This window comes from Muscardinus avellanarius (assembly GCF_963383645.1).
Source record: "Muscardinus avellanarius genome assembly, chromosome: 11".
Classification (NCBI taxonomy): Eukaryota; Metazoa; Chordata; class Mammalia; order Rodentia; family Gliridae; genus Muscardinus; species Muscardinus avellanarius.
In genome coordinates, this window is record NC_137797.1 from 21,245,353 (window position 1) to 21,265,943 (window position 20,591).

The 20,591-nt window shown below is 39.3% G+C and overlaps 1 protein-coding gene across 4 annotated transcripts in view; it reads right to left on the reverse strand.

The window, feature by feature from the left end:
- MYBPC1 (myosin binding protein C1) overlaps positions 1-20,591 on the reverse strand; it is a gene marked incomplete at both ends in the record, with an annotated part of 90,405 nt that overhangs the window by 25,716 nt on the left and 44,098 nt on the right. For all 4 annotated transcript variants that reach the window (XM_080706663.1, XM_080706662.1, XM_080706660.1 and 1 more), the window contains 12 exons: positions 135-269; positions 1,555-1,743; positions 2,518-2,622; positions 4,270-4,429; positions 7,344-7,477; positions 7,801-7,907; positions 9,369-9,531; positions 11,178-11,344; positions 12,790-12,895; positions 14,672-14,796; positions 16,896-17,028; positions 20,260-20,426. In XM_080706663.1, the coding sequence (XP_080562789.1) occupies positions 135-269; positions 1,555-1,743; positions 2,518-2,622; positions 4,270-4,429; positions 7,344-7,477; positions 7,801-7,907; positions 9,369-9,531; positions 11,178-11,344; positions 12,790-12,895; positions 14,672-14,796; positions 16,896-17,028; positions 20,260-20,426 (1,691 nt within the window). The remainder of the gene's footprint in view (positions 1-134; positions 270-1,554; positions 1,744-2,517; positions 2,623-4,269; positions 4,430-7,343; positions 7,478-7,800; positions 7,908-9,368; positions 9,532-11,177; positions 11,345-12,789; positions 12,896-14,671; positions 14,797-16,895; positions 17,029-20,259; positions 20,427-20,591) is intronic.

Consider the following 20,591-nt stretch of genomic DNA (forward strand, 5'->3'; position numbering starts at 1 on the left):
TCTCAGAAGGATGACTTCTGGCTTGATCTCATTTTCAGTAGGAAAGATGTAAGTTCCCAAGAGAGACAAAGGAAAAGTAGGGCCTACCTCACCCACTGATGATGATACTCACTGCAACATCTAGTTGTACTTACTTCCTTCAAAGCAATACTCTAGCACATAGCCATCTAAACCTGCAGCACCAATCTGGTCTGGAGGCCTCCACTTCATGGTGACAGATGAGTCAGTAACAGAGTCAACAGCTAGCAGAGTAGGCGGGCTGGTCACAGCTTAAGAGATAAGACAGACAAGGGAAAGAAGAAGCCATTAACTCCACATTTATGGTACCAGAACTGGGATGCAACTAAAAGTAGACAGATGTCTCACATCTTTTCTTTCTTTCTTTTCTCTTTTCTTTTTGTTCAAGGGATTGAACCCAGGGGCATTCCATCTCTGAGCTATGCCTCCAGACCTATTTTATCTTGCATTTTCAAACAAGGTCTCTCTATGTTACTGATGCTGGCCTAAAACCTGTGATCCTCCTGTCTCAGTTTCTCAAGTACTGGAATTATAGGTATGCACCACCATGCCCAGCTAGAAGCCTTGTGTCTTGATAAAATTCAATGACTACTGCTTACTCATGGTTGTATGTCAGGCAAAGATCTGATCAACATTAAGACAATACTATCATGCTTTTTCCCCAGGTTGGGTGGTTGGTATGGGAGGCTGGGAAGACCAAGGAAGTTGGAGAAGTCAAGGTTGGTTGGGAATCTAATGATCAGTTGAGAATGAATTTCCCATAGCTTTCTATTTTATTTTAAAATTGGGTACTGAACACAGAAATATTCTACCTCTGACCTACAGTCCTAGCACATTTTAAAATGTTGTTTTGAAACAGTCTCACTAAGTTGCTGAGGCTGGTCTTGAATCTGCAATCGTATCTCAGTCTCCTAATACTGTGATTACAGATGTACACCACCTTACCCTGCCGCCCTGTAATTTTAAAGTGTAAACTTTTACACTAAATTTTCTTTCTTTTGAGGAAATATTTCAGTACTCTAAAAGAGTGTATATGTCTTCTGTTTTTTGCCTTTACTGAACTGACTTTTTAATCTTTTGCTTTGTTTGCTTGTCAGATAACATTTATGGTGTAATCATAAAGCAGAGTCTAGTTAGTTTTCAAGTGTAGTTCATGGAGCTGATATCAATTTGTTTTAGTTACCCTGTATTGTTTTCACAAGGCCTGTTATACTCTGGGAGGAATAAATGGAGAGTTTTCATGTGTCCATGGACTCTACATGTTTTCAGTGAGGAGTGGCACCCGGAGCCATCAACAGCTGTCACTACAATTCCGGTAATGAATTTCCAGGGCCTACGTTAGGAAGATATACAACTCTACCAAGTTTGTGTTTAAATTTAATAGACAGAAAATTGCCCCTAACTACTTCTTACATCTGTCCACCCTCCCAAACCCCTTTCAGAAGCCTTCCAGGCTGGTCCAGGTAGGAGCCAGAAGGTAAGCAGTCATTATCTGGGAAGAAGGTTCCCATGACAAACACACCTCCCTTGACTCACCCAGAGGGACGAAGGGCTTGGAGGGCATACTGGGCTTGGAGATGCCAACAGCATTGACCGCAAAGATGCGGACCTCGTAGGCCACGCCTTCAATCATCTTTTTAGGCTCAAAAGTTGTTTCTTTGCAGAGGTCGAAATTCAGCCTCATCCACCTGGAGCTTTGTTTCTTTTTCCTCTCAATAAAGTATCCTGAAGATACACAAAACCAAGACTGAGTTTTCCCCCTCCTTGGTCTCCAAAAGTAAACTTTGTCAGATACTCGAAGTTCTTGAAATTCTGCATATACTCAGGAAACTATAATCATATATGTGTATATTTTAACCCACCTCATTCCAATAATAGTTAAAGATTTCGGGGAATACAAAGATTAGCACCAGGGAATAAAAGTAAAATATCATTTAGGAAAAAAATTAAAATAGTACTGTAACAAGAGGTAAAATGGACCGCAGACAAGTGGCCACAGCAACTTAATCACTATGGTTGAGCAATATAGTCAGAGCCAATTATGTTGGGACCAGAGTCCCAGCAATGAAGTTCTTGTGAATCTTGTGAATCTTGTTATTATCAAGGAGAAAAAGAATCTTGTGCCATTGGGAAAGCAAATTGTCCCAAAGCATTTATTACTAAAAGAATTTTTTTAATAACATAACCCAGTGGAACTGGACATTTACTGACCAGTGAAAGTTAGGCTTATGGATGTTTCAAAATTAGCTACTGGGTATAAATGGCAAACAAAAGAGAGAACAAGCAATATATTAGATGATAGGCATAAGGCTTATTTAAATATCAAGTAATTACAGAGTATCCTAATATACACACTGCAATTTGAAATGGATATTTAAGGTCACAGTATAATATGTATTCTTATAAATGACATATTTTAATGTACTCTATAATGTATTCTGATAACCTAAAGAAGACAGCAACTGTACTGGCAGTTACGTGAGCTGATCATGCAGTTACCTAAGATTGGAGACCCTCCGTCGTAGGCAGGAGGCTCCCAGTTCATGATGCACCAGTCATCACCCACTTCTGTCACATTTGGTGCCACTGGAGGATCAGGGATGTCTGTAGTAGATTAAAAAATAGAATAACATAAAATAAAGTGCAAATAAAAATAAGTGGAATTTTTGGGGGTGGTAATCACAAAAACTTTTTTCTGAGTCCTTTCCTATAGTTCTTGAAATACACTTAGAAACTAATTTGGACAAAAAGTTATATTCAATATGGAGCAAGCAGTCATGGGGTTGGGAGGTTTGCACACACCTGTAATCCCAGCACTTGGGAGGCTGAGACAGAAATAGAACATATTCTAGGCCAGCCTCAGTTATTTACTGAGGTCCGCAGCAATTTAGTGAGACTCTGTTTCAAGATCCAAAATAAAATAGGGCTGGGGTTTAGCTCAGAGGTAGAATGCCCCTGGATTCAATCCCAATACTATAAAAAAAAGTCTCCAAATCCCTTAAAATAGTGTCACAACAATATTTGTTTTTAAACCTTGAAAATGGCAACTAAGAAATTACTGCCTAAGTGTCTGATATGTTTTTGTTTTTTTGTGGGTCTGGGAATGGAACCCAGGAGCATTCTACCTCTGAGCTACACCCCCTGCCCTAATTTTTATTCTTTATTTTGAAACCAAGTCTCACTGGGTTGCAGAGGGCCTCACTAAGTAGCTGAGGCTTTCTGCGAACCTCAATCCTCCTGTCTCAGCCTCCTGAATGCTGGGATTATAAGCGCGCACCACCACGCCCGGCTGATATGGTTGTTATTTATTTATTTATTTATTTTTGGCAGTACCGAGAATGAAACCCAGGGGCATTCTACCTCCGAACTACACACACCCCCGAGCCCTATTTTGTTATTCTTTATTTTGAAACAGGGTCTCATTGAGTTGTAAAGGGCCTTCACTAAGTAGTAGCTGAGGCTGTCCTCAAACCTTGATCCTCCTATCTCAGTCTCTTAAATGCTGGGATTACAAGTGGGTGCCACCACTCCTGGCTCATGGTTGTTATTTTAAAACTACAAGTGAACTTCTGGCAGAACTGAATTAAGGACTACTTATTGTAAATTTCAAATCAGTTGAAAGATTAAAGATGTTGACTGGTAGAAATTCAACTTAGAAATGGCAAGCTACCATGTCTTTTAAATATAGTTTAGTGTTGAAGGATTGGTCAATTGATATATTTCAATTGACCAAAAAAGTGTCTAGTTTTTGGTCAATTGAAAAATATCTCTTAAAGAAAAACTAAAATGAGAAGGCCTTGACACACTAATAATCTACTCATTGACCTGGTTTTACGTTTAGAAACGCATTTAGATAGTTGTCTAATAGCCAAGACTGATATTATTTCTCTACAATTATTGGGATATGGGAAATTATTTAGCAATTATGCTTCAATGATCTTTAAAGGATATTGAAAGGGACTATGAGTTTTCAGAGCTACTAATGATCAGCAACCCCAAATGGCTGACAATGGCTACTGATTCCTCCGATGAGGAAAATGGGAGATAAAGGGAAGAAGAAAAGAGGAAAAGGATGGGAAGAATAGAAAAGTGGCAAAAATAGAAAAAGAAATGGTGATTTATAAAGTACAGCTATACTGGCTATCCAGAAAAACTGAGACAACCAACAGCTGTCAAGGTCTACTCTGGATCTAGACATAGGAGCTTGATTCTAGAAGTCCATTCTAGAAAAGACTTACCAGAAAGACTTACCTACAACTTTAATCTTGATGCTTGCATGTGCTTCTCCAGCTTCATTTTTAAGATTTATGTGGTAAACACCAGAGTCATCTCTCTCAGCCACATCAATGACCAGGGTGCTGCTATCAGGATAAGATTCTGCTCTTATCCGGCCACTTCCCTCCATAATAGCCTGACAAAAAAGAAACAAAATGTGGTAAAACTGACACAACAAGGACTGCCTCAGAGCATCCTGGAACTTTAGATACGTGTGGCGTTGATGCCTAAAGCACATTTTCTCAGTTTAATCCTCCCCCAACTCCAGTGACAGAGGCATACACCCATTTACAGATAAGGAAACAGATTTGCTTTATCCCACACAGCTGAGAAGTAGGACTGGGTCCTGATTCCAAAGCTTATTAATCATCAGCTCTCCCAAGAGCAAGTCAGAGAGCTAAAAATATGAGGCAGGAATGTCCTTTGAGAACAGGAGTCTTTTTGTGTATGAAATCAGAAATACTCAAATGCCTATTAGAAAGTAAATAATAATTAATTAATTTCCATAGATGTCTTGAAAATTTAAAAACATAGCATAGGTTAAAGAAGGTTGCAAAGCTGATTTTCCACTCAAGTTGCTGAGTATCTATTTTCCATTTCCAATAAGGACATGAAAGAATGCCTATGTAATTCCCAAAGAGAGAAGTTGAACCTTCAATTACATTTTCTCTCTTTTGATTTCTTCTATTTTTACTACTTTCCTTTTTTAAATTAAATATTAAATTTAAAGTAGCATTCTTTTTTTGTTGTTGTTCTCAGGTCATATCCTCCATATGCTAAAGAGTAGCAAATATTCAAAGAGAAAAATCAAAGACTGTCAGGGGAATTTAGTAACTGGGTAATTTTCCAGTAACTATTAGATAAACTCTCTACTCTTTGATTTCTGGATCAGGAGACATAAGTTTTCAATAACACAAGACTGGGCCGGGTGTGGTGGAGCACACTTGTAATCCCCGCACTTGGGAGGCGGAGACAGGAGGATCGCGCAGGTTCGAAGCCAGCCTTGTTGGCTTAAGAGACCCTGTTTAAAAAAAAAAAAAAAAAGGTCTTGGAGTGTAGCCTGGAGGTATAAGGGTTTCCAGGAACCCCAGTACCACCAAAAAAAAAAAAAAAAAAGACTGAAACAATAGTAAGAATATAAGAATACCTGAAGTATTTTGTGATAGGAAAAAAAAAAACCACTCAATAGTAGCAAAATTATAATTTAGGATAATAAACCATGTTCTACTTCATTTTAATGTAAAAACAAATACTTATTTTGGGTGGTGTTACATGATCCTTTTTAGTTTTCTATAACTTATTTTTCTGCTTGTGTTGTAATTTCCATAGAGTAACATTCACATTTTTTAGATATATAGTTCTATGAATTTTGACAAATTGATGCCATTGTGTAATCACCACCAAAATCAAGATATAGACTATTTCTATCACTTCCAATAACATGCCTATGTTCTTTGGCAATCAACCCATACCTTGGAAACCACTGGTCTAATATCTGTCCCTAGAGCTTTCCTTTTCCCTAAATGCCATACTGCTGGGTTCAGATGGCTTGCAGCCTTTTGAGTCTGGCATCACATGCATGATGCTGTTTAGATTCAACCTCAATGATAGGCTACATGAAGAACAGAGACTCCTAGAGGATGACCACTCCAAAAATGAACACATAGTCTATAATACAGAAAAATCAATTTGACACCATGAACTGAACATCCAAGAGATTTTGAGTAACTTTAAAGAGCAAACCTAAGAGTAATAGGCATAGAAGAGGGTCTAAAAGCGGAAACCAAAGGAATTAAAAACCTCGCCAGAGATGTAATACCAGAGAATTTCCCAAATATAGAAAACAAGGTCAATACACAGGTGCAGGAAACATAGAGAACCCCAATGAGACAAAATCAGAGAAAAGGTTCACTGTGCCACATAATAATCAAATTGACTAATGTAAAGAACAAGGAGAGAATCTTTTTTTTTTTTTTTTTTTTTGCGGTACTGGGGATGGAACCCAGGGGCATTCTACTGCCAAGCTATACCCCCAGTCCTATTTTTTATTCTTTATTTTGAAACAGGGTTCACTGAGTTGCAAAGGGCCTCACTAAGTAGCCGAGGCTGTCTGTGAACTGTGATCCTCCTGTCTTAGCCTCTCTAATGCTGGAATTACAAGCATGCGCCACCATGCCAGTTGAATGCTTGCTATTTTCACATTCCAAATCTTGAGCTTTGTTTTGGAATGTGATTAAATGACTTGGAAACTGACTGGGTAAGGACTTGTTCTTATGAATTGTTAGGCAAGTCCTGAGCAGTTTAGGGTTATACTGGATGAAGGCAATGACTTCTCAATGACTCTGCTCAATGCATTGTAGATTATGTGGTTTCAAACTTGGCTTGTAGGGGTCAGCACTACCCCTGTCTTCATGAGCGCTAGTTCATCCTGCTCCAGTTTTGGATTGTTCCCTCACTAATGTGTATTGATCATTAATGGATACTTGAGAGGGGTCCTCTGCAGTGCTTGAGGGCTCTCTGCAGCTTTCTACTGCACTATATGTCTGATGAACGTCAGCTGCCTAAGCCTCCCAAGTACTGGGATTACAAGCATGCTCCACCATGCCTGGTTTTGTTTTTCAAGTATAATTTTTTTTCTCTCCCTGCAGGAAGCCATAGGAAAATACTTGAGCTCCTCTTCCATGCCACAGCACTTATTACTACCCAAAGTGACGTTGTTCTATTACTTATTAATTAACTTATTTAATAATTCATTACCTATTTCATTTCCATCCTACCCCATGACTTCTACAGAATGAAAGATGAGACCTTGTTCATTCTGTACAAAAACAAGCTTGGCCACATAGTAGGTGGGTAGAGATATGAGAAATAAGTGACCCTTGGGTTTCCCTGGAAGTCAGTCATCTTTCTTTTTCAAAATAATGACATCCATATTCTACTTGGATTCACTTACTTGCCTTCTTCCTTCATCTGACTGATGGAGAGCAAAGGGTGGGCAAGGCCGTGTGTGTGTGTGTGTGTGTGTGTGTGTGTGTGTGTGTGTGACAAACCTTATCTGCTCGGCTCCAGATGGCCTTAGGAGGTGGCTCTCCAGTGACGGGAATCTCCAGGCGAAGCTTGTTTCCTGCAATCACGGTCACTGTATTGTCTGCATCAAGACCGTCCAGGATGATCTTAGGAGGGTCTGGAATATTAAGCGCAGCCTTGGTTATCAGAGTCATTTCCATGTGAATAGTTTGGCTAGTGATTAGCTAGTGATAGACACTGATAATAATTGATTCGAATCTGGATAAAAAGAATATTCCAGGGGTCAAGTTAGCTGGGGCCTGGCACCTGGCAAAACTATTTTATTATAAAATTTGAGAACCAATTACTTATGGTTAGTGATTAATATGAATTGATATATTTTTTCCCTAACTGTCACATTGTTTTAAATATATCATAATTGCTAGTAAAGCCAAAACAAACAAGAACATAACCGGACAATGATTATTTTTGTCTACTCACCAATAACATGAACTTTGGCAGGCAAAGTAACATTGTAGGCGTCTGGTGTAAACACATAGTCACCTTCATCCTCAGTCAGAGCATTGGCTATGACTAACTTGTGGACTCTAAGGAAACAAGAAAAATGTATTGCTAAGACGTTGTACAGATTTAGATTATATTTGACCCAAATTGAAGAGACATGTATGCTTTATCTGATTAGCTTATTTTATGCAGGGAGAGGGGTAGAGAAGGGGAGAGAGAGAGAGAGAGAAAGAGAGAGAGAGAGGAGAAAGGCACATGCAGAGGAGTGAATGAATGAGAAAGTTTAATTATCCTATATTTATTAGCCCGAATTAGATTTCTATTTTAGAATACATGGAAGTCCCTACAAACACAATCCGCTTATTATTATGCAAGTCTATTATACTTTTTATTTCATGACTTTAAAAAGATGAAAACCTAATATCTTAATAATGCTACATCTAAAAATTCAAGAAATTATCAAGAATATTGTTGACTTTGGCCTATATGCCCAAAGAATCATAGTTCTTAAGTTCACTGAGGTCACGAACCAGTGACTCTTGGATGTATGCTATGGATCCTCTCTCTGTAGAAAGTTTGTATTTTTATACACATACATAATTTTTTTTGCAATTTCAGAGGATTTATGGGGGCCCTCGATGTCCATTCATGATCTCTTAATAGCTCATGAGTCCAAGGTTAAAGTAAGTTAAAATCCTTGTTGTAGATCTTTGCTATATTCTAAGATATAATGCCTTACCCAAGGGGAATAAATAATAAAAATTCATATAATTCTTATTGGTGTCAAAAGGCAACATTAAAACACAGGTGGCTTAAAAATCTCAATTGGCTTTTATTTTCAATTCTGGAATTGGGTAACATCTCATTCTATAAAACAGAACATATGTTCTAATGATCTGAACAGAAAACTTTGGCTATCTATAAAACTTTCTATCTATAAGAAAGAAAAAGGTCTAGGAAAAGAGAAACAGAACAAAACATGGGTCATTTCAAAGTTGCTTTCCTTGTCCTGGTTACTTCTTTATCATGTTAAGTAAAAATGCCTGTTTTAGCATTTGGTGATTATTTCTCTTTCTCCTGACATTTTGGATGATGAAGTAGATGACTTAGTTTTGGCAGGGTGACACAGAACCTCAGCATGAGACACTCCATGTTGGTTAGGTCTGCTGGGCCTAGTACAGAAGGTTAGTCTCAATCAACAGTCGCCTGGAAATCTTATTTTACATTGGTTGGGGGACATTTAATACATCTGGCCGGGATCTCAGCTAGAATTCAATATAATTTCTCTAAACTTGTGTTTTAGACACAACAAAATTGGTCAATGGATTTTGAACCAAGTATCACAATGTAGGTGAAAGAATACAGGATTGTGGAGACTAAGACAGAGGAACCACATGCCCTTGCTGACTGGAGGCAAAGAACTAGAAATAGGTCCTCTCCCTGTGGCTATTTTCCGAAGAAAAATCACAGGAATACATAACTTAAGGAGTGGGGACAGTGGAGACGGAGACCAGCCCTCACTTTGCACCACCCTGTTGGCTTACTTTCCTTTGTGAACCACCTTCAGGCGGTCGCTCTCCTGGACAGGCAGGCCATTTTTAGTCCACTTTCCTTCTATGTTTTCTGAAATTTCACACTTCAGACACACTTCTTTTCCAAGTTTTACGGTCTGATCAGTCAAAGGTGTCAAAATCTTCAGAGGTCTCACTGTGGAAATAGAGAGCGTCACCAGTGCCAAAGCCAAACCCCACTTGGCCGTGGTGCTGGCGTTCCACCAGACAGGCTCAGTCCTGCTACAGTGCTTGCTTGGAAGACGAGGGTGCGCTTCCATGCAACTGATATATCTGAGGACAACTGGAGCATCTTACAGATTTCACATCTGGTGAAACAATTTTCTTCCTGAGAATTGGGTGGATGCAGGAAATTGCCCCAGCTGAGCTGAGCCAGAAATGGATGTTCACAATGCACCCACGCACACCTCCATCCTCTGTCAGTGGCCTTGGCTCACCTGGGAGATGACCTATACCCATTCATATCTGAGGTCATAGCCATCTGCTTGATTTCAAATATTCCTGCTACTACTTCACTGTAGTTCACAAGCTACGGCATCTCCTGTACCACTTACATAAGCACCACTTACATTTTCAGGTTTTTTTTTAAAAGCAAAGTGCCATATTTATTGTTATATTCAGTCACTAGACACTTAATATGGGCAAAACGGTGCCACCATTTTTTATGTGGGTTTTGTCTTTTTTTTTTCCCTTAATGTGTCACTAACACATGAAAGTTCTTTGAGTGTGGTGCCCATAAATCCTATAAATCCTGTGGTTTTAACAGTAAGACTTTGCAGAGCATAATAATCTTCACAAATATGTTGTATTATGTTGTTGCATTACAGCAGAACTGATAGTGATTGCTCTAAGAAGATACAAACATCAGGCAAACATCTGTCATCTGGTTGAAAAATGTTTTGATATGAACCTAAGTGGACACAATTCAATGAAGCATAAGGAATGTACTGACATCATTTCTTTTTTTGCAGGTCTGTGCATTCGGCCTCCAAGCTACACCCCTCGCCCTGTTTTTGTTCTTTATTTTGAAACAGGGTCTCACTAAATTGCGGAGGACCTAAGTAGCTGAGGCTGTCTGCGAACCACAATCCTCAGGTGTCAGCCTCCCGAATGCTGGGATTACAAGCGTGCGCCACTACGCCCGGATACCGAGATCATTTCTGAAAAAATCAATGATCACAGGAGCTACAACCAGACCAACAAAGAATAAAGAATCAAGATTTTTTGCTCTGCATGTCTTACCAATCACCCTGACATTTTGCTATTTAAGTTTTTATGGCAAACAGGGGCAAACAGTTGTCACGGAGAAGTGTCTATGAGAGGGAAAATACACTCATTTTCTCACAACTCTTAAGCCGATGAGCAAATAAACTCTTATAAGCAGAGTGTTCTCAGCTGTACCCCCATGGTTTTAATAACTTTCTTCTCACCCCAAATGTAATTGCAGAATTTCAATATTTATTTAATGAATATGTAGCGTCTGCACCCATGAGTAAGCAAAGATTATCAGGACTTGATATTATGTCTAAGTATTCACCCTGTACTTTTCCAGCAGGTGATTTTTAGATTTTCTTCCTCATATTTGTGTTTTACTATTAAATTGAATAGTTGGTTCCTTTCTTAAAGATCCTAACTGATCTGATACAGACACTCAGCTAAAATGGAATTCAATATTACATATTTTAAAATGCCACAAATAGAAATATAATTGATTGAAACTTTCCTAAACTGAATTAATGGCCACATCATCACTTGGAAGACAACTGAAAACATCTTACTTACAGTCAACACTGAGCTTGGCCGATGACTGGCCTCCCGTGGTCATCACGGAGTATTCCGCACTGTCGGCCTTTGTTGCTCCTTCTATGATCAATATGTGCTTTTTACCTTCAACTTTAATTTTGTATCTTGATTTTGGACCAGGGAAAATCTCTTCACCATTCTTGAACCTGAGTTAATATACAAGATATGAAAGTTTCACAAAAGAATCTTCAAGAAACAGATTTCTGTGGTCTTGTTTGTTGCTTTATCCCAGAATTCTTTAGTTTCTGGCAGAGGCCAGATGCACAAGAACAATTTGTTGAATTAAACAGTGTAGGTAGGTATCAACCTGTGCATCAATGGATTCGTACAAGGATTTTCTACAAAATTATATGAAAAAATCATAAGCCACCTCTTCTTGGGTCTTGACGTATTTCAAAGATAGCTATAATTCTAGAGTAGCATCAACAATCTACTCTGTACCAATTACTATAGATTACTGCTGTGTACTCTACTATATTTCTCAACACATGATTCATTTAAAGATTTTGAAAACATCTAGATTTTAATTTTGAGGTTATTCACCAGGAACATGTAAGAAAATAATTTTTATCTAACCAGAAAAAAGTGGTGTGTGTGTGTGTGTGTGTGTGTGTGTGTGTGTGTGTGTGTGGTACTGGGGATAGAACTCAGGAGCATTCTACCCCTAAGATACACCCCTAGCCGATTTTATTTTATTTTTATTTTTGGCGGTACTGAGGATGGAACCCAGGGGTATTCTATCTCCAAGCTACACCCCCAGCTATTTTTTTATTCTTTATTTTGAAACAGGGTCTTACTGAATTGCAAAGGAACTCACTAAGTAGCCGAGGCCGTCTGCGAACCGTGATCCTCCTGTCTCGGTTTCCCAAATGCTGCAATTACAAGCAGTGCCACCATGCCTGGCCCTTATTTTTTATTTTGAAAACAGGGTCTTGCTAAGTTGCTGAGTATGGTCTCAAACCTGTGACCCTTCTAGTCTTAGTATCCCAAGTACTGGGGTTACAGGTGTGCACCACTGCTCCCAGACAGAAAAACAAAGCTTTCGTGAATTTATTTATTGTGGTGCTAGGGATTGAACCCAGAGCCTCACACACACTAAGCACATGCTCGACTATTGAGTGACATCCCCAGTCCTAGTTCTTTATAATTTTTAAAAGCAATCGGTGATTCTCAACCTAAAGTAATTTTCTGCAGTACTATAACAATAAAGTGATGGGAAAATAAATGGAAAAAACCCACAAATATGTTTTTCCATTAAGTCTTCAGCATGGCACAGTAAGAAGCCTGGGGTGGACATGAAGAGCATCCCTGGGTTCTGGAGTCAGGCGTAGGTAACCTCCATGCTCCATTTGCTTGTAAGGGTGTGGAGAGGTGCTTCCTCCCCACACCCTTACCAACACAGGTTCTGGATCACACTTGAGAAGAATCCCAAGATGAGAGTGCACTCTTAGTCATCATCTCTAGTAACATGAATAAGGTTAAGATTATTTTCAGATGTTTAAAAGCCATTTGTATTTCCTCTTCTGCAAACTATGAGGGCAATTTTTTTTTTGTCTGTTAAAAATGGACAGACATCAGGAAAGTTATTTACCATTTTACATTGGCATCATCTTCAGACACCTCACATTCTAATTCAATTTTCTCTCCGCAGTAGGCATTCATATCTTCCAGCTGTTTGGTCACCATAATTGGAGGCTCTAGTGTGGGAAAAAAAGGAAATAAAAATCATTAAATATCCAATGCCTGTCTCTTGAGCCCTAATTTGTTCACAGGTGAAGATCCAACAGTACCAATGTATTATCCATGTTTCACATTGTGCTAAATAGAAGGTGAGTTTTTTTCCTCTTTCTTTCCTCCTTTCTTTCTTTCTTTTTTTTCTTTTCTTCCTTCATTCTTTTTTTTTCTATAGAATCCGGGGGTGTTCTACCTCTGAGATACTTCCCCAGCCATCTTTATTTTTTATTTTCAAACAGGGTCCTGCTAAGTTACCACCCAGGCTGGCCTGAAACCTGCAATCCTCCTGTCTTAGTCTCTTAAGTGTTATGATTACAGGTGTATGACACTATGATCAGCTGGGGTTAAAAAAATGGCACAAATACCTGGCAACTCTGGGCAAGCTCTTCCAATTTTTTCCCCCAGAATTCTCTAAATCAAGTAAATTATTGTTTTAGAGAACAAACAAAAGGTGTGTCAAGTATACTTCATTCAGCAAATAAGATACCAGATAGTCAACATTCCTGATGAGGAAGAATGTATAAAACACTAAAAGTATTTCATTCTGGTTTTAGATGGAGGATAGAGATGCCTGTAATTAGAGAGCTTCATAAAGAAAAGTCATTAGGGTGAAGAGCTGCACACTTATAATTTCAGTACTTGGGAGGCTGAGACAGAAAGATCATAGGATTGAGGCCAGACTCACCAATTTGTAAGTCCCTCAACAACTTAGTGAGACCCTGTTTTGAAACAAACAAAATTATATATATATATATATATATAGATATATATATGCCTGGGAGTGTAGCTCAGAGGTAGAACATTGCCGGTTCCAATGCCCAGAAACACACACGCACACGCACGCACACACACACACGCACACACACGCACACACACACACGCACACACACACACACACGCACACACACGCACACACACACACGATACATGGCTTCATTTGACCCTTCCAGTTCTTTCATAGTGTCTAAGTAGACAATTATTCCAGCTTGGGTCTCATGTGTCTCCTCAAAACTCCTGCATTGGGAGCTTAGACACCTAAGCAACAAGGTCCAGAGGTGGGCATTGCTGGAGGAGATGGCCACTGCAAGGTGGCCTTGAGGGCTCTATCTGTCCCTGGTCCTCTCTCTCCCTCCCACACACCCCAGTTTCCTGGCTGCCCTGAGCTGGGCAGGTTCCCTCCACCATCGTATTTCTGCCATGGAGCCAGCTGACAATGGATGGAATCCTCTGAAGCCAACATAAACCTTTCTTCATCTAAGTTGCTCTTGTCAGGTATTTTTGTCAGAACAACAAATAGCTGATTAACACAGTGATGCTCTACGGAAGCCCTCTTCATAATGAAGCTGATTTCCGGAGAATTTTACTCATGACCAGCTGCATGTGTGATGTGAAGATTACTCAATAAAGTTTGCTGGGTTTCAAAAGCTAGAACGATTATAATTATCATGCAGAATAATGCTTGGCTTGAGTCAAGACCACGAGGCAGTTTTACTCAGCAGATTTTTCTCCCCTTGACTTTCCTAGTTTCCAAAAACCCCAAAGACTCATTAGGATACACAATACTTCCCAGTGTAGAAACTCAATGCTGAGCCGATCTATTGGACCAACCAAGCCATTTCTAGAGCTGCTGCTGTCTCTGCTTTTGAGCCCAAGAGGCTCCCTTGCCTTTCATTTTGATCACTTCCCTAGGAGAGGAAGAGCCACTGCCCTTGAAGGCCACAGAAGAGATTTCATTTTACCTCTTACGAAGAGCTCAGTAGAACACTTCTCATCACCGGCTGTCACATAATACTCCGAATCATCTGTCATCTGACAGTTATTGATAAACATGATTCTTTGGTTTCCTTTGTGTTCAAAGATGTATCTGTTCGGAATAAGAAGAAGAGGAACAAAGTCCATGAACTGGATTTCTTTTTTTTCCCCCCAGTATTGGGGATTGAACTCAGAGGGTTTCTACCTCCAAGCTACACCCCCAGCCCTATTTTTTTGTTTTTTATCTTGAAACAGGGTCTTACTAAGTTGCAGGGCGCCTCACTAAGTAGCTGAAGCTAGCTGCAAACCGTGATCCTTCTGTCTCAGCCTTCCAAGTATGGGATTACAAACGTGCGCCACTATTCCTGTCTGAGGTATAATTTTCATCTTCCATTTATGTTGCACATTTTATAAAGTTTAATTAACATCAACAAAAGACAATTTTCATCTTTATGAATCATGGTGCATATTTATACATACTGTTTAATTCATGATATTTCTTTTATATTAAGTTTTTAATTTCAAATATAAATCAGTCCCCACATATTTGCTATTTAATTTTTTAACCCACTGTTGGAAAATGGGATCAGTTGAGAATATCAGAGAGAATCTTAACTCTGTACATCATTCATTAAATGGCCAATTCATGAACTCTAGAGGGAGAAGCATTGGCAGAGATTTGATCATATTCACTGGAATACACTCCATTCATTGTGTAGCCCAGAAACACAGTAGACTTCTGGGTGAATAAGCCTCTATTTGCTTTAACAATATAATGACCTTAACCAGTAATATAAGCAGGAATTCTATAGACTGTGATGGTCTTAAATAAACTTAAGAGCTGCTGCCATCATATCACAGTTAACATCTTTTAAGAAAGCATCTGACTGTGCAGAGACAGAAAACCAGATGCCAAGAAAACAACAAGTTTTAAATATCTATGACCTTAGTTATGGAGGAGCATATTAGAGCGCTATAATAGATGGGAAAAAATGGTGTTGAACTTTTCTCAAATTGAAGACTTCAAGAACAAAATATTTCAGCAACATTTTCTAGATAAAGCTAACCAATTAAAATGAGTATCTGGTAAATCCAGCATTTGTCTTCAAGAGATTTTTGCACCGACTGTAAAGATTGTTATCACAAAATCACTGTCGGCATGACCGTATGAAGAAATTGGAAACCACCTAATTGTATTCCAGAAGTGACAGACTTCCAGGATTAAAGTCTCTTATCAATGTACACGTGGCTCTTGTTAACTTAAAAAAATATACTGGAGCTGAAAATCTCTCGGGCTGAGGAGGATCTCTGTAAAGTAGTTTCATAATAGACTAGAGATACCATCAGACATTGGGGATTAGTTTGTCTACTTCCCTTGGGAGAGGGCCAAGAAAGAATAAAACGCAGGCTTAGATCCACATTTTACTAGACGTCAACATTACACTGTTCTATTCAGATGTAATGCTAGGAGCAGGGGCTCAAAATTCAGTGCCTGAATTAAATATAGAAGGAATCCATTCAGCTATTATCAAATATAGGTACTATTTTAGAAAAAACAGAAATCATCTAATTACGAGGCATGATGCTCAGCTGGCACATCAAAAGTGTATTTCAAAATTTTTAAAGTTTTTTATCTAAAAAAAATTTGGAGAAGTTTGGCAATGCTCTGAAATAATTACATATAAGACATAGGGACACAAAACCATAATTGGGAGTCACTTGAAATAGTCTTTATAGAACTGAACATAAAATATTTAGTTGATATAGCATTATTATTTTACTAGTTCTAAAATACATGAGACAGGGGGATCACACAGATTCAAAGCTAGCCTCAGCTACTTAGTGAGGCTCTCAACAACTTAGTGAGACCTTGTTTCCAAATAAAATACAAAATAGGTCTGAGAGTGAAGCCCGGAGGTAGAAGGCCCCTGGGTTTCACACCTAGTACCACAAAAAAAAAAAAAAAAAAGACTAAAAAAAAAAAAAATAGGGCTGGAGGCTCAGAGGTAGAATGCCCCAGTACACCCCCTCCCCCACATGCACAAAAAAAAAAGAAAGAAAGAAAATACATGAGAAGTGACTTAAATTTTTATTTTCCCTTCATATGATTTTGCATTATAACTAAAAAGTTCTTTTGTTCTCATAAAATTAAATCAAGCTACCATTTGATGTATCTGTATTTAACATTGATCACTTACAAAGCCCACTTACTTTGTGCTGGGTCGAATTTCTTGACCATTTTTATACCACTTCACCTCCAGCTTTGGATCTGCCAGTTCCACAACAAACCTCACTTTGCCTCCTTTATCAACCTGATATGCAGGATCGAGAATTTTTGCAAAAGCTGGTGGATAAAAGCAAAAGTCAATTTATGTATGTGCATCTTAAAACAAAAACAGTGAGTCAGAGAAGAAAAATAGGAACCTTCTTTCCATGGGGATCTGGGGATGGAACCCAGGGGCATTCCACCTCTGAGTTATACCCCCTGCCCTATTTTTTATTCTTTATTTTGAAACAGGGTCTCACTAAATTGCAGAGGGCCTCACTAAGTAGCTCAGGCTGTCCGCAAGTGGCAATCCTCAGGTCTCAGCTTCCCAAATGCTGGGATTACAAGCGTGTGCCACCACACCCAGCTAGGAACCTTCTAAATGATCCTTTATATTTCAAAAATTTGTGTTGACTTAAATATGATATGATTTAAAAATTTAAGGAGAATTTACATGAGCTGAAAGAAACATAAAAAATAGTTCATGAAGCTTTAAAATGACCTCCATCTTTAGGAAATTTACACCAGAAAGCATGTTCTTAATGTTTAATTTCATTTGCATATAAAGCACTAATGCTTTGCCTAGTGGTTACCATTAGGATCACTAGTATTATTTTTGAGCTTCTATGTCACAATTGTTTATCATAGATTATGTGAGGTAAGCTGGGCTGGTGGCCCATGCATGTAATCCCAGTACTTGAGAGGCTGAGACAGGAGGGTCACAGGTTCAAGGGCAGCTTCGGCAACAGAGCAAGACTTTCAGCAACCTGGCAAGACTTTGTTTCACATGCCTGTAATCCAGGTACTTGAGAGGCAGAGACAGGAGAATTGCAGGCTGGAAGCCAGCCTCAGCAATATAGCAAGGCTCTCAGCAACTCAGCAAGACCCCGGTTCAAAATAAAAATAAAAGGGTATATAAGCTCAAAGGTAGAATGCCTCTGGGTTCAATCCGCAGTAACATAGTAAACAAACCAGTAAATAGATAAATATAAAAAATCTGGAAGTGTAGTTCAGGGGCAGAATGCAACAAAAAAGGAAAAAGGATATATGAGATAAGTTTAGTTATTCCTAAGATTAAGTTGAATATCTTTTGACTAATTGAAATAGTAGACTTCTCAAACTTTTTGTACTGTTGAAACTTGCCCAAATAGTGGCACTTTAAATGCACCCCTCATAAAGGTATATAAAGAGGGGGGGGGAGAAGGAAAGAAAGGAAGGAAGGAAGGAAGGAAGAAAGAAAGAAAGAAAGAAAGAAAGAAAGAAAGAAAGAAAGAAAGAAAGAAAAGAACAGCCCTTGCATATATGTTCATGAACTCTGGATTTTCAAATATTTTAAGTAACATAAAACAAAATAATATTGAGAATGGGACCCAGAGGCTTTCCATTTCTGAACTACATCTCCCAGACTTTTATTCTTTGTTTTGAAACAGGGTGTCACTAGGTTGCTGAGAGTGTTTCTGTATTGCTAAGGCTGTCCTCAAATCTTTGATCTTCCGGCCTCAGCCTTCTACGTACTGAAATTACAGTAGTGCCCAGCTAGAACACAAAAATATATTTTTGAATGGTCTTAAAAAGTGGTAAACTTCCTTTTTATAATTTAACATTTTTTCTGATTTTAAAAATAATTCACATTCAGGAAGTTTGGAAAATATGTACATGCATGAAATGCTTCATGCTGGCATGTCCATCATCATTCTGACCTTATGATGCTGCAATAAACAAGCTCGCTTTCTTATACATTTATTGATTGATTGATTGATTGATTGATTGAACCCAGGGACATTTTACCTCCAAGCTACACCTCCAGGCCTATTTTTTATTCTTCATTTTGAAACAGTGTCTCATTAAGTTTCAGAGGGCCTCACTAAAGAACTTAGGCTTGCCTCAAACCTGTGATCTTCCGGTCTCAGCCTCCCAAGAGCTGGGATTACAAGTATGCGCCACTGCGCCTGGCTTCTCATACTTATATTGCACAAGAATGAACTTTAGCTTTTAAGTAAAGGTTATCTATCACATACTTGAAGACATGAATTCAGAATTAAGTGACAAGAATAAGAAAGGCCAAGCTGGGCGTGGTGGCGCACGCTTGTAATCCCCGCGCTTGGGAGGCAGAGACAGGAGGATTGCACGGGTTCGAAGCCAGCCTCAGCTACTTAGTGAGGCTCTCAGCAACTTAGTGAGACCCTGTTTCCAAATAAAATATTTAAAAAAGGGTCTGGGAGTATGGCCCAGAGGTAGAAAGCCTCTGGGTTCCACCCCCAGTACCACCAAAAAAAAAAAAAAAAGAACAAGAAAGGCCAGCCCGAGGCAGGCATGTTGGCTGGCTCTGCACTGTAGTATTTATATGGTTGTGACTATGCAGTCCCAGACATCTCTCAAAAATGTAGCTGTAGTCTCACTATGATGTATAATTATACTGCACTAATAAAAGTATTTATAAAAAACAAAAATATAACTGTAGGAGTTCTGGGACCATTGGAATAACCAAATTATGTAAACAAAACAAAACCCTTCTACATTTTCAGGGCTGTTTCTCAACCTTTACAGTTAGGTTTAGAAATTAAAGACGAATTTTAAAAAAGAGGTAGTCAAGGTCTTTAAATTCAATCTAATCGTTAACAAAAACAATAAGCTACAATATGATTGGTGTATCACCCTGATTTATGTATCATAAAACTGATAATTGAAAATGACCAAGTTCAGATAACTTTGAAGACCTAATGGTCAGCTTAAATTCCTCTCCTCTCCTCTTCTCTCCTCTCCTCTCCTCTCCTCTCCTCTCCTCTCCTCTCCTCTCCTCTCCTCTCCTCTCCTCTCTGCCCTCCCCCTTAAAAAAGTATTTAAAACCACAATAAACTGTATGCATTTCAGATTCTCAGGGAAAAGCACTACTGTTTTACAAAATGCTCCTGAGAGCCCTTTTAGGTATGAGCATTGAACTCCTTAAGAGGAATGGGGGAAAATATTAAAACAGAGAGACACAGAATTCCCGATGTCTACCTGAGAACAGAGAGTCTGAATGAGGGAGACGTGGAGGGCGTTGAAAAGGGGCCGCTGAGCAATTCCTAGTGGCAGCGGGCCTATTGCTCCATTCTATACATTGTTCGTGGTGTTGGAAATCTCAGTTGCCTAAACCATCAGGAGCTGTCCGCTACCTGCACAGCTAGTGCACGGCCAAAACAGGGAACTATTCTACTTGAAGCTAAAGGTAACCAAAAGAAATCCCCCTTGTGGGTACACCCCAACCCCAGCAGGAGATGGAATCCCGGCTCGGGGTCTCCCCCAGCCACACACACCCAGGACGCTCACCTGCGCTCTTCTTCTCCACCCTGCGCATGCGCTTGAGCCGCTTGAGCATCCCCCGCAGGTCGGTGATGCCATACTGGAAAGCGATCTTCTCGTACTCATTGGGGTTGGCGTTCTTCAGCAGCTCCCAGACGTCGATCTCGGGTTCCTCTTCCTGCTGCTTCACTTCCCTAGCGGGGAGGAGCAGGGACTAGTTTAGCAGTCGGCCTGGTTCTTAAAGACAGGGAAGGTCGGGCGGGGTGCGTTTCCAACTCTTGGGGGATGTTAGAAGTTGTGTTACAGCATGAGGACTGAAAGCTGACGAGTAACAATCTACTTGCTTTTTTATTTTATTA